Genomic DNA, 16,073 nt, shown 5'->3' with positions numbered 1-16,073 from the left:
TTATTTTAAATGCGATGCAAAATTATTTATTTTACATTTATCATAGAAATTAGACAGAATGATTGGATAAAAGGGCTTTAAATGAGGTGAATGTGTACATATTAGGTCAAATGGTTATTTCAATTAATATGTGGTACATCTTATTCACAAATCAATGGTTTCAGAAACATGCCTTTAAAGATTTTAGAGCACTAACTAATCGCTATTTATACACTGTTGATGACAAAAATGTTGTTGATATATTTACATATGATAATATAAAAAATGAAAGAGTAATAAAAACAAACATTCTTAAACAAAAACAGTGACAGCATCGGAGATCATTAGTAGTGCGACGAACACTCACAAACTATGCGACCTGCAGCGGCAAGTGCAAGTCCACCGAGATATCGGAGACCTCTTGAGGCTCTGCTCTTGATTCGAGACTGCTCCGATAACTTCAGTCACATAATCAGCACAAAAAATCCTAGCCACTATCTGTACATATCTGGGAGACTTAATTTTTCTAGGGGTGATTCTGCCCTAAAGTTTGATCAATAACCTTTACTTTATCGTTATCTATGTCGTAGCGTTTTATCCTTTCCAATTAAGGAATAGATAATAATAAACTTAAAAATAAAAACAGAGCAGGAAACATGCCTGGCTAAAGGGCCTTAACGCTTTGAAAGCGGGTCAACAACATTCATCTCTACCTGCAGTGATAGTAATGGACACAAAAATATTTACTATGTTATAAAAGTCATTCACATTCCTTTTACATGTTGTATTGGGATAATATAATAATTTAGATATTAACAATTTATTTCATTATTTAAATCAATGTAATAAAACAATTTAAATAAAATGATATTTTCTTTTTCACTAAAAAATTCAACATGCTTACTCTGTTTACGTTTAAAAAACAAATAATTCGGATTTGTAAATTTAACTTATTAAATTTAACTTATTTAACTTATTAAACATAGTTGCCATTACAAAAGTAAACGGACACGGCATAAACCGTAAAGCATAACTAAAATATTTCTTTTTAATCGGTTCTCATAGAATCTTGTCCGGCTATAATATTACGTCATTGTAAACCTAATATAAACGAAGAGATATAGTGAAAAAGATATACCTATTTATCACAAACAAGTGTTAGCAAAAACTTCAATACTGGTTCCTTTAAAAAAACAATAATGATGACGCTAAGCAAATTCTTTGCAACTCTTTACACACTTAAACACACCCAAACTTCATACATATAAAGACGTTAACCTGAAAATAAACATTAAAAAATATAAAATTAGATTAAAATATATAAGTAAACAGATTTATTGCGGATTTATTTTTATTTTCAAATATTCTTTTTCTCCTAACGCTATTTATGGTTGCCTGTAATCGAAATTGGAATTCGGCTTCAAATCACTTTAATTGTAACATTTTTAAATTCATTAGCAAATCATTAATAATGAAATGAAATAAAAGAAAATAATACTTGCATAATAGAGTAGCATAATTTTAACTTGAATTTAATTTTTTTATATTTTTGTACTATATTTCCATGTACTATTTAATTATTTCGCTATTTAGGGGTACTGTCGGCTGTAATACTGTTTATAACTAGAAGAACTGCTTTACTAGAATTAAATGTCCTATAATTTTAAAATGTTGAACGACATCCAGAACTATAGAAACAAAATCTATGATTTAAATTTTCAAAAGGGGCCCCATAGATTATTGAACAAAAATAAAGAGCTGCAACCCTGAGCAGCGAGAGCTTATCGAGAGACGGCGTGAAAGCGTACGCCTCTTCTTTCGTAAGGGTTGCTTTGTACTTGCCACTAGAACCACTTTCCATGGGCGAGGACTAACTTCCTTTTAAATATAATGAACACGCTTTCGAAATACGCCATGCTGTCACGGCAGGACATGTGTACTTATCGACAATCGAAATTTTAGGAGGGTTGATAAAAGGTATATAGCGTACTTAAAAATACATTGTTTTGTATGTAATATAATAAAATAAAATGTGTATATAAACAGTTGTAATATTTACAACTTTTCTCACTTCTCTCACTTCGGGATTCATTGACAAGCTCAAATCAAATCGCTCAAAGAGCTGTGGATAAAACTAGGCTCGTTAGGACGTTAGGTGCACACCGTTACTAACCGTTCCATTTGTGAAAATTTGAATATATGATAATATGTTTCTTGAGAAATTAACACAAAGAGCTGCATTATTAATTTTGACAGAATGCCTAGCCGTTATTTATTTATAACTCAATGGATTTGTGCTATTAAAATATATAATAATTCTTAAAATTTATTAGTGATCTTATTAAAAACGTTTGGCTAATTGTCCTTTCTGAATACATAGAAGGCAATCGAAAATATGTATCGATTAGAGAGACAAATTGAGAATGCGATAGACGTCAAAATAGCAGGATTACATCACCGACGAGTGAAATAAGTATGTCATTATTTCCTAATCCGGTTCTAATGTTATAGTTAAAGAGGCGTACGCGGGACAAGCGTAGTAATGCTCGTGAAGGAAATGAGTTCAATTTAGCATTATCTCGGAGAATTGACTGCCCCGGTCTCGTCCGCTTGTTACACTGAATTATATACGACGACAACGGTATTGAGAAAGCGATTTGAAAATTGCGTAATAAATATAGCTTCGAACGGTAAATAACGATTTTATAAGAGTTGACGCATTTTTTTATGTTCTTATTTTAGAGGCAGTCGTCTTTTTACACAGGCTAATTGGGTATAAGTTAGTATAATTAAGTCACTCTAAAATATGTTAAATTAATTATCTATTGCAATGCGACAGGCCAATAGCTTCTAGCTGTAAAATCTGCAGTGACGGGCAGTAAAGAATAATTCATTTGAACATGCAGGAATAGGAATTTAGAAAATGCTTTTTATGCTTTACGTGAATTGTTTTTATCTGAAACTGTTTATTATTGGATAGGGTGCACCATAATTTAATTGACAGCAAACAAGCTATGCATTTATCGATTAAATAATTTTACACCTGTTTCCAATCACCTCTTATGTCTAAATTTTGTATATAGTAATCAAAATTATGAAAATGGTTTTTCTTACTGTATTATCATTACGTCATTTATTATTTCTTAAACCATTTTATTTTTTGTAGAGTGTGGCATACATTAATTAATAGCAAATTAGCTGTTGTACATTCACTCTTGTAAAACTTAAATTTATCATAGTATAGTATTTACCTGGCGTGCTGAATGTTGGCCTGATCGTATGTGCAACCTGTTCATGGCAGTGCTTATTATTCAGATTGTAGAATAATAAAATGAATACAAAAACAGAACCGTGCGCCGAACTGCTTAACAAGAAATTCATTTTTAAAAATATAACTTGGCTCATTAATAAACTCGAAGTATATTTATCACTTATGGCAAAGTGTTTAATAAATTTATTAATCACAGTTCTTTGATTTCTTAAGTTCAGTGATTATAACATTATGATTCTATATAGTTAATATACATATTTAATAACCTGATCTATATGCATTAGAATAATAATAAATAAGAATATAAGTGAAATATAAAGGGTTAGCGCTAGAAACTAAGATAATCTTAAACTTTTCTCTAATTTTCTTAAAATTAGTAAAACTTTTAGGGCAAATTCATATTACAGTATATCTTATCTTATTTATCTTATCTAAATTATCACGTACTGAATTTTATAAGTTCATCAAAGAAAATGTTATAAAACATGTAATACTGACCACAAAGAAAAAACCCGTATGAGTTTGTTTTTGACTATTCTGATATCAGGGCGCGTTTGGAGTCCTAAGGCTTTAAGATATAGGTGACCGTTATAGTGGAGCTCAATCTGATTCTTCACTACTTTCTATCAAGTGGTCACTGTAAATTATCCTTTATAAATAATAATATGAACACATGATTTTTTTTTGGGGGAGTAATCTTGTGGGTGAACACAAGATACTTTGTCCTCTGTGAAAAGAACATCTTTATGATGGATTCCTATCCATTAAAGAGTACTTCTTCTATTGTATAGCGGGTCCGCGGTGTATTCCAACAAATTTAGTTTAAAAGAAACCATTAAAATTAGTAAATTGAATTCCAGCGGGTGCGACGACGTGCAACGCTCTCTGGAGCTACTGGACCAAGTGCTGAGCGAGTACGACGAAGGCGAGCCGCGCTCATTGGAGGCTCGCGCCGTTGCTACGCCAGCCACACCTGCCACGCCTGCTACGCCGGCAACGCCTGCCACTGACGACGACTCGCCACTTGCCGGACACACCTCGGAGGATGATGGATATATGAGCATGAACGGCAGACGGTTAGAAACCTTATTCTAGTAAATAATAATTCTTACTATACACAACTTAACATCTAAAAAAATCTACTCATGCAAACTTTAAAAGGAGTGAAAGTATATCTCAATATATGGTACATCCTATCCAAAAATTGATAGTTTATAAAAATTAAGAAAGAGCGTTTTAAAATTTCGAATTACTTACAACATAATAAAATTATTTACTGTTTATTGTTTTTGCAAATTTTGTACTGCAAGTTATTGAACTGTCGCATTCCTAACAAGTTTCAGAGTAAACACTTTATGATGTGATGTGATGAATCACCCATTACATCACCCCTTTAAAGGTTTCAAACCTATAACCAATAATCCTTTCAAAGCCTGTATATAAAAAAACGATAAATAACATAAAAGAACGTACATAAGTTACATCATTGTAAAACTTCACGCTTGCCAATATCAGGCGTCGCTCGTCGTAAATCTATCACGTTGCGAGATATAAACTCGACTGAACGGCGAAATACGAAACGTAAGCAATAGAACAAAGCTCCTTTTACAGTATTTTATTGTTTTTATTTCACAATACCGTACTGTACTGATGTTAACTGACGTAACCATTTTGTACTCATATTAAAATTAAAAAGATTGCTTATCATATAATTTACATTTCGCGAAAAAAAATCTATTTAAGGTTTTAATAATCTAGCAGGACAATAATCAGAAATTTAAAAATAATACTTAATGCTTAAAATATATTCTATCTATTGTTAACAATCTAGTAGAAAAGTATTGTTAAGAATCTAGGTCACAACAATCATGTTGGTATTTTCATTTGCCGATACCCTATAAGCAATATCAAATTAAGAAAGCAGGTAGTAATGATAATTTGACAGATAATGTGCCAGAAAGCCTACGTTACGATTAAGTTATTCACCGGCTTCCCAGTGAGTTATAATATAATATTTTGTTTAGTGATTCATATGCGCAGAACATTTTACAGGAAAGTTAAGGGTATTTATAACATAGTAATATGCACATCTTTAATGGCACGAAAATGAAAAATAAAATAAACATGTTTATTTTTAATAAACTACTGATTTTCGTTGTTGTGAATCGAGTTCAACTATTAATCCTTATAGGAATTAAACTTTAAAGTGTTGGAATTTAAAAAACCCAAGAACATCCAGCGCGTTTTTGCGCTATTTTTTTTTTCTAGAATTCGCTTTCAACGAATAGAACAATTATTGATCTCTGGATTTAAACTAATAAATGTAGATGCGCTGATGCTATACTTGGATTGGTTTTAGAGAAAATAGGTCATCAATATTAATCTAACTCAATAAAAATAATGATAAGCCATGTTAAAAAATTGCTTTCTAATTAGAAAAAAATGGAAAAATCGTAATGGGCACCTTGATCGTTTCTTGTCTGTAAATGCAACTTGCTTGGATAATAGTTTTATAATATCTTAAATCAAAGAATTTTTATTAAAAACTATTCTTTACTAATAATCCCGTTTCTTTCTACACTTTCAGAATTTAATCTAGCTAGATTTCTAAAATGTTACTGTGCTCTGTGTTTACTACTGAATAAATAACTTTACCGTCAATCAATAAAACTAAGCAGGAATTTGTTGGTGAAGGTGATTAATTAATTAAATTCAATGAAGTTACGTTGCGAAAACCATTCCGTATGTGTCACCCCATGGTGTATATATAAGGCGCGGTACAGCAGTTTCGGTAACACTACAATACGATCTGTCCAATCAACAGTGGGATCCTACAAAGAATTGTGTAATATAAAATCGTAATTAAAACTTGTAAATAGCCTTTATAGAAAGATAGAATGTTATCATAAATATTATTTTAAAACGGTGTTAAGTCGATTGGTGTACTGCCTCCACTATCTAACCATTTTGGCTACTTCAGAGTTTTGTCAAGTTGCAAGGTTTATATGAAACTATATTGCTACTGCAACAGCTGTACCGTGCTATAGAAAAACACAGCGAGTTAGGCGCCGAGGAAAAAGAAGTATGAGCGCCACCGCTACAAGTGTTGACGACACGTGAGAACTAGGTGGCCCCCCCCATCGGGTGCAACAGTACTATGTAGCGGCCCGAGCTGAAACTCTCCCGAGTGCTCTCGAGTTTCGCTACTTAACCCTTAAATGGATGATTTTTTTTACACGTTTAAAAAAATATATATTTGTTAATAGACATGTATTATAGCCTAGGAAAAATGATAAAAAAAATCTAGACATGAATTTACTATACTTTTTTTGCAATAATGTGAATGTTGTTTATAAACTACATTGCACATTCATTGAGATTTTGCAAGTATGGGTAAAATAAGAGTAAATATTGTTTTTAAAAAGTATTTATTTATGCTTCATTATGATATTTATAAAAACAATTGCTTCTGTTCGTATCACAAAGATACACGACATTTTTGGCACATTTTGAATGTAAAGCCTGAACATTTTGGGAATTTGCACCTGCTTCTGCTTATCCAGTCAAACTGCCCAATGACATGTCTGATCCAATCTGACGTCTTTCAAAGGAATTGCTTGAGCTGGTTCTCGGAACTTCTTCATTACAAGTTCTCTTTGTATAGTGCTCCCACTAGGTCGACCACGTTTAGCGCCATTTGCAGTAGTAGACTTGTTTCTGGGCTGCGTATAAGTTACTTTGTTCTACAATTTTCTTTTTTAGATATGATGTAAAATAAAATGTGAAAAAAAAAACAAATGACGTGTTACAAGACCTCAATGCTTCTGTTATCTGAGTTTTTCCCCTAAAAATAAGGCTGTCTTCAGCAGTAACAAGGTTTCGTTTTCGCGAAACCAGAGGTCGTCTAGGAATCCCTTGTGATTTACTCTGGGGTGCTGCTTCTTCGGCTTCCAAAATAGGAGGGTCTGGCATATTTTCATCGTTGTCGATTACGAGAAGAGGATCAGCATCCACTTCATCAGGCTGGGCATTCTCACCATCATCACTATTTTCAAGGTTCCGAAGAACATCTCGAGCGATTTGATAATAGTGACCTTCATCCTCTACTTCGGAGTCTCACTCTTCTAAGCCATCTTCTGAATCAACAAGAGTTTCTAAATACTTTGTAATTTCGCTTTATAGTAACCGCGGCATGGTAAAATCCAAAAGAAAAATCCTTCACCAAACATGCATTTATTTAGCAGGCAATGCGCATTGTAGTTTTCCTACAACATACCAGATTTCGCCCTATTCGACTGTAGCATCAAGTGATTTTCAATGTTTTACAACGTGAACATGTAATTGAAGATATAATCAAGCAAATAAAAATATATTATATACTTACATGATATTTTATCAAAGTCCAAACACAGCTACAAAACTTAGTTTCGCGGCACTAGAAAAGTTTTCTTCAAAATGACATTTGACATTAACTTATTTTCAATACTTATAAACATTGGATAGTGCTGACATTAAAAAATGTACAAAATTAGTACAGAAATAAGAACTAGTTGTCAGGTTTAACAAAAAATTAAAAGAAGGTCAATTTTATCTGTGGTTTTTAGTATGTTGTTTAAAAACAACAATATGCATTTAAGGGTTAAAAGAGGTAGCAGGCTAGACGCCCTCTGCGACCTGCTATACCTCGAAACCGCGGAATTTGCAGATGCTACTTAGGCAGCAGTGAAAGTCCGTTGTCCCCCCCCCCTCTCCGTCGAGGTATACCTACGGCGCAGCATAACGGTTACGGTAGCACTATAGCTATATATTTCATACGATAAATGACTGTTTTATTAAGACAACAAATTAATGAAAATGTTTACATTTTTCGTATTAAAGTTTGAATTAAAATTATTTTCAGAGCGAAATTCGCGTTAGGTTTCCGACCTACGGAGGAACGTGAGGAGCCTTCGCCCCCGGACCCGCCTTCGATACACTCGCCGCCGCCGCCCGAAGAGGCACAGCGAATCATATCAACTTTATTACCAAAGTAATTATTTTTAATTATTTCTTGTACACTACAATATAAATAGTTTATATTAAGAGCAGTCATATCTCTGCAACATGGCACTGTACTCGATTTGCCTTTACGTAGAATAGCACTTTGATATTCAATTGCTTTCATTAAAGACAAATGGGTGCACTAATTTAAAACCTGTTTGTGACAACGAAATTATTTTGATCTCGCTCATGTGCGAAATCCTTAGGATGTACACTACCGGAACTCCCTCAAACATTTTCAACAAACTAAACTTATTAAGGTCCACCTGTCGGAAAACGAACGGAACTCAACTCATTGTTTTAGCTGTTATAATTCATTCATTAATTAACTATTTATTAATCATGTGCCATCTTTGAAAAGACTTGTTCATTTATTCATATTATAGCACGTAGAATCAGTTGCAGTAATCACTTGCGTAAAACGGCAGAAGAATGCTAGAAAAACCTAGAATTAGGTTGAGCTTCCCAAATAATACCATTAACTTATAGCTCCCTGATCTGAGATCACACAATAAACTGAAACAAAACTAAACAATCATACAACGTTTTGAGTACGCCGTATAGCTATCAGGGGAAATTTAGATCATTGTTTTGGGAAATAAAAAATCGACTATCCTCGCTCATAAATGTATAAATTAGTTAATTATAATTTCTCGTCTTCGTGTACTATTTACACAAACACTTGTCTACTTTTTTCTGGTAGACTACGATTCTTTCTCCGTTACAAGAAAATTTATAATTTTACAATTGACCATAGTAATACATTAAGGTGATAAATATTTATTTCACATCCAAGATTTTCGTATAATTCTCTTCCTCAAGAGCTAGTATAACATTCTTTTTGCTCTGCGGCAATTTGTGTCGTCAACCATTTATGACATTATTAGCATAGAATGTACTACATACTGAATTCAGTAAAAAAAAACACGAGGTCAATACTCACTCCAAGCTACGTATTTTCCTCCACTTTTGAATGTAGGTCTATATAACTAATACGAAGGATCGTTATCGACAGATTTTTTAAGAAATAGTTTTGTTGCAAAGATGTATAAATTCATGTTATTTAGTTTTAATAATTAAGGCTTTCTATTGTCTAGAAAATTAATGCTCGTTACAAAGGCATCAATAATGTTTTCCAGAGTATCACCAGCCAATTCTGGGAAGCGGACCGTTTCAGTTGAGCAAACGGAAGCAGGAGAAAAGCTGGATTCTATAATCAGTGTTAACGGAATTACCACAGCAACTCAAACTACTTTTGTAAGTAAACATTAAGCAAAAAATAAGCAAATTATCTAAACTTTGGTTAACATTAATCGAGACTAACCACTAGTAAAAATAATCTATCTACATGTATTATTATAATTTTAAACAAAAAAAATTATTCTAAATTTCACTCGACTAATCAAAAGCGTAAAAAGTGAAGGAAATGATTATGATTTACTTACAAAATATCAATTACATTTACTTTCCTTATAAAAAAAATATTAAATGTAGAAAAGAACCATAGTTTAATTAAGTAATTACCAAAAACAGTTTTGGTTTCTTCCAAAAATCTTTACCCGTATTTTTTTATTAGACAGCACAAAAAGTTAACCTTTAAATATTTTATCAAATTTTTAATTATTTGAACATGTTACCATTTTATTCACAATTCAGTAACTAAAAGTTTTCTGAAGTGACCCGAATTGACACATGCAGTGTAAAAGGTTACAATGACAATAAAATCTCATTGATAATTGATCTTCATAAAGTCCAATAAAATTAAGTGGTTGTCAAACATTATCTTATATTTACAAGAATATTCTTTTAGGTAGAAATATTCAAAATAATTTGGCTGAATACGTGATTTATAAAGTAAATTATTCATTTAAAAGTATTAATGAAAATAATAATGATTTCAACGACTTGATTCAAAAAAAACAATTTAAGCACTCTATGGGCACACGAAAATCTTTAACGAAATTATTGAAAAAAAAAACACAATAATCTAATTTAACATTTGCAACTATTTTAATTATTATAAGACACAATTTACAAGATGAACTCTTTAATTACAGCCAAAAACAAGACATCAGCGGCCGTATGGCTGGGACAAGGATATTGATACAAACGGCTTCCAGTTACAACCGGCTCCGGTGCCTCCGTACAAATTCGCCTCGCTGCAACACGGTGTGCGCCCTCCGCACTCCGACACTACTTCAACATGGCTACCACCGCGTCAGTCAGCGCCCCCAGTCGCACAAATGAAATCACCCAGCTTCGAGAATCCGCCAGTGTTTCCATTCATGGGTTTCTCAAGTGAATTCAACGACAAACCTTATAACGAACACCCAGTTACTATATACCCAGGGCCGAACATTCAATTTAATAGACAGTCACATTCGCCAACTTACAACATTCAAAAAATCTCACCTTCTAACAGTAAAAATTTAGAGAGAAAAATCAACATGAAACGTGACAGCAGATCCGAAGTAGAAATGTTGTCGCCGAGAGGTAAAATACCTCCGCGGACTCTCGCCGGTTCTATGGAGAGGCATAGAGAAGTGTGTAGAGGTTCTTCGGAGGATATAATGGAAGGGCGGAAAACGAGAGGTTCAAGCAGGAGCAACGATGATGAACATTTCTCTGATGATTCCTTAGAAGAATCGTTCCCACCGCCACCGCCTACAGCTACCACGCCATCGAAACGTAATTCCATAGCATGGGAAGTGTCGCTCGATGGTGATGATCCACTCCTAACTCCTGGAAGCACGAAGGTAACGTTGCTATTCGTTATATATTTGAGACAATTTAAGTATATTAACCTATGTTGTTACATACATATCAATTACTTTAAAAAAATATTTTTTTTTAATACATTGTCTTAAACAGGCATCCATATATTAAAAAACAGACAGATTAAAAACCTTAAAATTATAATGTCATAAATAAGAATACAAATAATACAACTATCTAAAAACAATCCTTATTGTGCAACAATTACCGATTCGTTCTAAGTGACAAGACCAAATTTGCATTAGCACCTTTAAAGAGATATTTTTATTTTATATTTTATTTAACAACTGACAATAAAAGGAACACATCAAACTTTGATCCGTTTTTCATTAGTAGTTGAGAAAAAAAAATTTAAATGCTACGTTCAGTTTTATGTAAATAACATGTTTAAGTCATTATATTTATAGGTCATTGGTCGAAGAAGACGAAAATCAGGTGACCAGTCGCATTCAAGTACAAGCTCCATACCTCAGCGATTAGACGATGACTGGGGTGAAGAATACTGGCCTCCGCCTCCTCCAGTCACACAAAGTGACCCCTTAGCATCTCCTAATTCAGAAGGAGAACATGACAATCGACGCGACCTTGCATGTGGTACCTATGTTATTCGCAAAGGAAAAAACAGAAAACAGCTACCGACATTCAACAAAAACAGCACAAAAACTGTAAATGCAAATAATTTTAGCCAGACACACAGCTTAAACAGAAGCACAGACAAATCGATAGATGGCTCGAGTATATCGATCAGTGGTTCAGGATCGGTCAGTTCATATAATTCCAGGCCTAGTTCGGATTTAAGTTTACCACAATCAAGATATAGTGTAGATTTGAACTCTCGTCTTAGCCGGGAACTTAACACTCCTAATTCAAGATATAGTATAGATTTGTGCACACCCACTTCCAGAATGAGCAAGGAAATGATATCACCAAAATCCAGACTTAGCTTAGACCTCAATAACGGTCAAGACCGATACATAAACCCAGAATATTTCGCCCATAGCCCAAAAAGCAGAAAAATAAACGCAGAAAAAAGTATTACGCCCAAAAATAATGTCGTACAAAGCAAACTATCTCCTCAGAGCAGATTTACTGATTTCAAAAAATATTCATCTACATTTGACAATTTACAATCGTTAATCAAGGAGGGTAAAGTAGAAGAAGCTCCTCAAATAGAATGTAATGAAACTGTGAACGAATTGACAACTGTTCCTCCTAACATGGTACGTGTGATATCACTGCCAAGTCTGGGCGAGAGCGAGGGCAATAGCGCCAGTCGTCAGGCGCTCATTACCACAGTTGAGGAAGAAGAAGACCAGGAGAGCGGTGAACCTGGCTCCAGCGGTGACACATCGCCGCTACGAAAAATTGAAAACAATATAAGCGCTATTCTGAGCCAGGGTCGGGACCAAAAACATTATACACCTTACATACCTAAAGACTGGAATATACATAAGGATGAATACTGTGATGATGTATCTAAGGAGATATTAGAAACCAATTACCGTTATAGCTCTAGAGACAAGCAAAGAAGGCATGACATTCAGAAATCCTCTAGCCATAATGAGATACAAAATCAGAGATCAATCGATCGTCGCGATCGTTCTTCAGGAAGACGATCAAACAGCATGCATAAATCGACAAGCTCCAAGGATATGCCGGTTAGTTTGGTCCGACAGCCATCGTCTTCGGATTCAGCTGTGTCGAGCGGAGGTGACTTTCCACTTAACGTCCAAATAGTGGAACACCCGTACCGGCCTCCTTTACCTCCTTCGCCGAACTTGGGACATGAAAAGGGTCCTCTTCCTCAAACACCGGATTCGCCTAAATTTCCTCCGCTCCCTCCTTCGCCTGTGCAGGAGGTTGAAGATGAATATACAGAAATCATGCAGCCAACTGAACGCCGACATGTTAAAAAGGCAGACACTTTGCCGACCCCTACAATGGAATCACGAAGAAGGTAATAATTTTTTATCAATCATTCGTTACCTTTACATCTATTTACATTTAAATACGTATTTCAGTCTCTCTATAATTATATCATATTTTAAAATAAACATTTAATTTTATGTAAATAAACAGGATAACTTATACCTATATTAATAAGGCATCCCTGTTTATTTTGATCGGACAATGTAATGTTAAAATAAAACAGGCTGGTTTGTATACTGTCAATATAGTAATATAGTACAAAGAAGTAAATATTATACAAGCTAAGCTAACTTAAGCATTCTGTCTATAACCTTGTTCATACATCTATAATTGAAATTGTATAATTTAATTAATGTGTATTTATAGGTGAAGATTATTGCGCAAAAAATATTCAATTGTATGATTCTCTTTAATGTGCTAAAATTATACTACAAAATATATTAAAAATAAATGATTAAACTTCCAGGCCTTCAGAGCCCCCTGCGGTGCCGCCACATCGAGACACTACTAATAGCCTTAAAACGCGATCTATGGAAGCAGGCTATAATAAAAACCGAAGGAATAGTAACTTTAAAACTGGTTCTACAGACAGAAGAACGTTACCAACAGGTAGAAATAAAAATACATTGTATATATTAATGCAGTAACAAATTTTACCTACCGTATTTTATGAATTGCGTTATGATTACTAAACCATAGAAAGCGTTTACTCATTATTAAAAATAAAAAGCTCATCCAAGGAAAAAAATGCATTATTGATATGTTCCAAGAAAAATATTTAATGAGTAATAACTTAATAGTACTGATAACGCCTAATAAGCTAATATTATTAAGAAAAATTATTTTCGTAATTCCATATATGTACACTAAAAGGCTAGACCTTCTTTGTTTTATAAAAGACTAAGTTTTTCACCGCATGCTTCCAAGGTTATAAATCACTTCTTGCTTTGGTTGTATGAAGCATGAAGTATGAATCACTATGGCAAGTAACAGATAACAAAATTGCGGCTAAGTATTTGAATTGTCGAAACTATCTGACGTCTGAAAAATAACATATCTGATATGATGGAGACACTGAAAGTTTATTGAATTGACCAATTTAAATTTTTATCAAAATATTGTAAAATTGTAACATGGAGCTTACTACTTTACTAATCTCTTCAACTTTATAAATTACGTTTAAGCGTTATTTTAAATTTTAATACGCGAAAATTTACGCTCGCAATTTTTTTTTAAATTTCCGTTACGGCCTGTCTACAACAAAGTCATGATAGATCTCTATTTGTTTTTTAATGACGAAGCTTCATTTCACTTTACTGCTTAAAACTGATTTGAGGTGATTTATTTGAAAAGTGGTCGTACAAACCTCTGTGGTTATCCGCGTCAGACGACCTTCCACAGCTAATTGTGAAAGGAACTTCAAAGTTGTGCGGCACATGATAGAGTCTGACTGAAATACAGAAGATAAAAGAAAGGACAACGGTAACAAGTTCATTCAGATTCTTGCAAGCTTAGGTGTTGCTATAAATTACAATCAAAATATTTGACACGACCGTCGTTGCCTTAACCCTTTCAGGACCATAAGGTTACGGTACCTTATTTAATTAATTTAGCTAGATGTAATGAATTAATAGGCATCCTAAAAACATAATTTATACTAAAAATTCAAAAAAGTTTTACATTTTTTTTGGAAATTTATGGGACAAATATGTCCCTATGGTCGCTAAGGGTTACTTTCTACTTAAACTCTAAATTTTGGTTTACTTGTTGGTAAGTCTGTTTTGTTGTAAATAATGTACATTTGTTACTTAGTGTACTTTTTTTTACTTGTTTATGAATAATATAAATATAATAGGGCAAGTTATTTGTGTTACTCGGCGAAACAATTCCTGTTGTTAGATGATTGGTTAGTGATTAGATGGATTGTTTTTTTGAGACGTTGAAGGTTGAGGTGATTCTTGCCGTTGAAGAGTCGTCGTCTCTTCAACCTCGACATCAAATACGCCTTGGTCATCATCCTGTACTAGAAGTCTTTGGTCTTCGTCATCAAGCACTAAGTCATCTTCCTCATCGCTATTGTCGCCCACAAAAATTTGAAGAATTTTATTTTTTCGAAGTTCAAAAACTCCACGTCCCTTACGAAACATATTCTGAGAAAAATATGAGTAAGAAAATGATAGCATTTTGGTATATCACCAGGCCAAAAGTTAAGAAATTCCGTATAAAAAGTATCCCTTTACGCCGACAGGGACATCCGTGTCCCATAATCTTTATAACGATTTATCACAGAATACAACATAATTTATACGTTACTACTAAATATTTAGAATAACAATTTACTTACCAGTTAATGATAATTTGACACTGTAAAAACTTAAAAAGCACTTTTACAATATCAATTATTTATTCCAAACAGCAGATCATTCGCGCTAAAAGAACTCTAACGTTCCGATGACGATAAACAACAAACGGTGTTAGTTATCCTATATTGCTAGTAAAAAATAATAAAAAGGTACTTTCCGAAATATTACAACAAAAAAATAATTTACAATGGTTACGATAATATTTAATTAATCCATGATTTTTGCTTGGGACACCGGCGTCCCCGTGGTCGTGAAAGGGTTAAGATGCTCTTTGTGTTAGATGAATATTTCAGGCTCATATTATAACCGAAGTTCAAACACCACCCGTTGCATTGATTGGTGCTGTGACATTATATATTACGTCATAGGTAAAGAATCTTGGATCTATTGTTATGATCCTGAAAACATGAGATAATCTTCGGTGTATTTTCATTTACAAGGATTGCCAACAAAAATTAAGAGAGGAAAAACTATAGGAAAAAATACGATCCTCATTCTTTGGTCAGACAGACTATATTACAGCAATTGTTTTCCAAAAAAAACAATAAAAACAGAGTGTTGAACAAGTATTTGGTTGCTCTTTGTTTTAGAATTATTTTAGTATAACATCCGGGCACCAGACTCGTTTATCAAGACAACACGTCGTCTCACTCGGCAAAACGGACAACCGAGTATTTATCTATAGCAAATATGGAATTGTTGGGCCATCCTCTTTA

General features: G+C 33.5%; 1 protein-coding gene across 5 annotated transcripts in view; it reads left to right on the top strand.

The window, feature by feature from the left end:
• LOC137922218 (uncharacterized) overlaps positions 1-16,073 on the top strand; it is a 169,745-nt gene that overhangs the window by 127,742 nt on the left and 25,930 nt on the right. For all 5 annotated transcript variants that reach the window (XR_011107510.1, XM_068765156.1, XM_068765157.1 and 2 more), the window contains 6 exons: positions 4,111-4,326; positions 8,151-8,279; positions 9,430-9,547; positions 10,348-11,046; positions 11,473-13,022; positions 13,461-13,603. Coding sequence is in view for 4 of the 5 variants with exons in the window: in XM_068765156.1 (XP_068621257.1) it covers positions 4,111-4,326; positions 8,151-8,279; positions 9,430-9,547; positions 10,348-11,046; positions 11,473-13,022; positions 13,461-13,603 (2,855 nt within the window). In the remaining variant the exon portion in view is untranslated. The remainder of the gene's footprint in view (positions 1-4,110; positions 4,327-8,150; positions 8,280-9,429; positions 9,548-10,347; positions 11,047-11,472; positions 13,023-13,460; positions 13,604-16,073) is intronic.

The sequence above is a fragment of the Battus philenor genome, unplaced genomic scaffold (genome assembly GCF_028537555.1).
Source record: "Battus philenor isolate CCGP_79_NKW_IND1 unplaced genomic scaffold, ilBatPhil1.0.hap1 SCAF_2, whole genome shotgun sequence".
NCBI lineage: Eukaryota > Metazoa > Arthropoda > Insecta > Lepidoptera > Papilionidae > Battus > Battus philenor.
The sequence above is the reverse complement of the archived record's forward strand: the minus strand, read 5'-3'. Positions and strand labels throughout refer to the sequence as shown.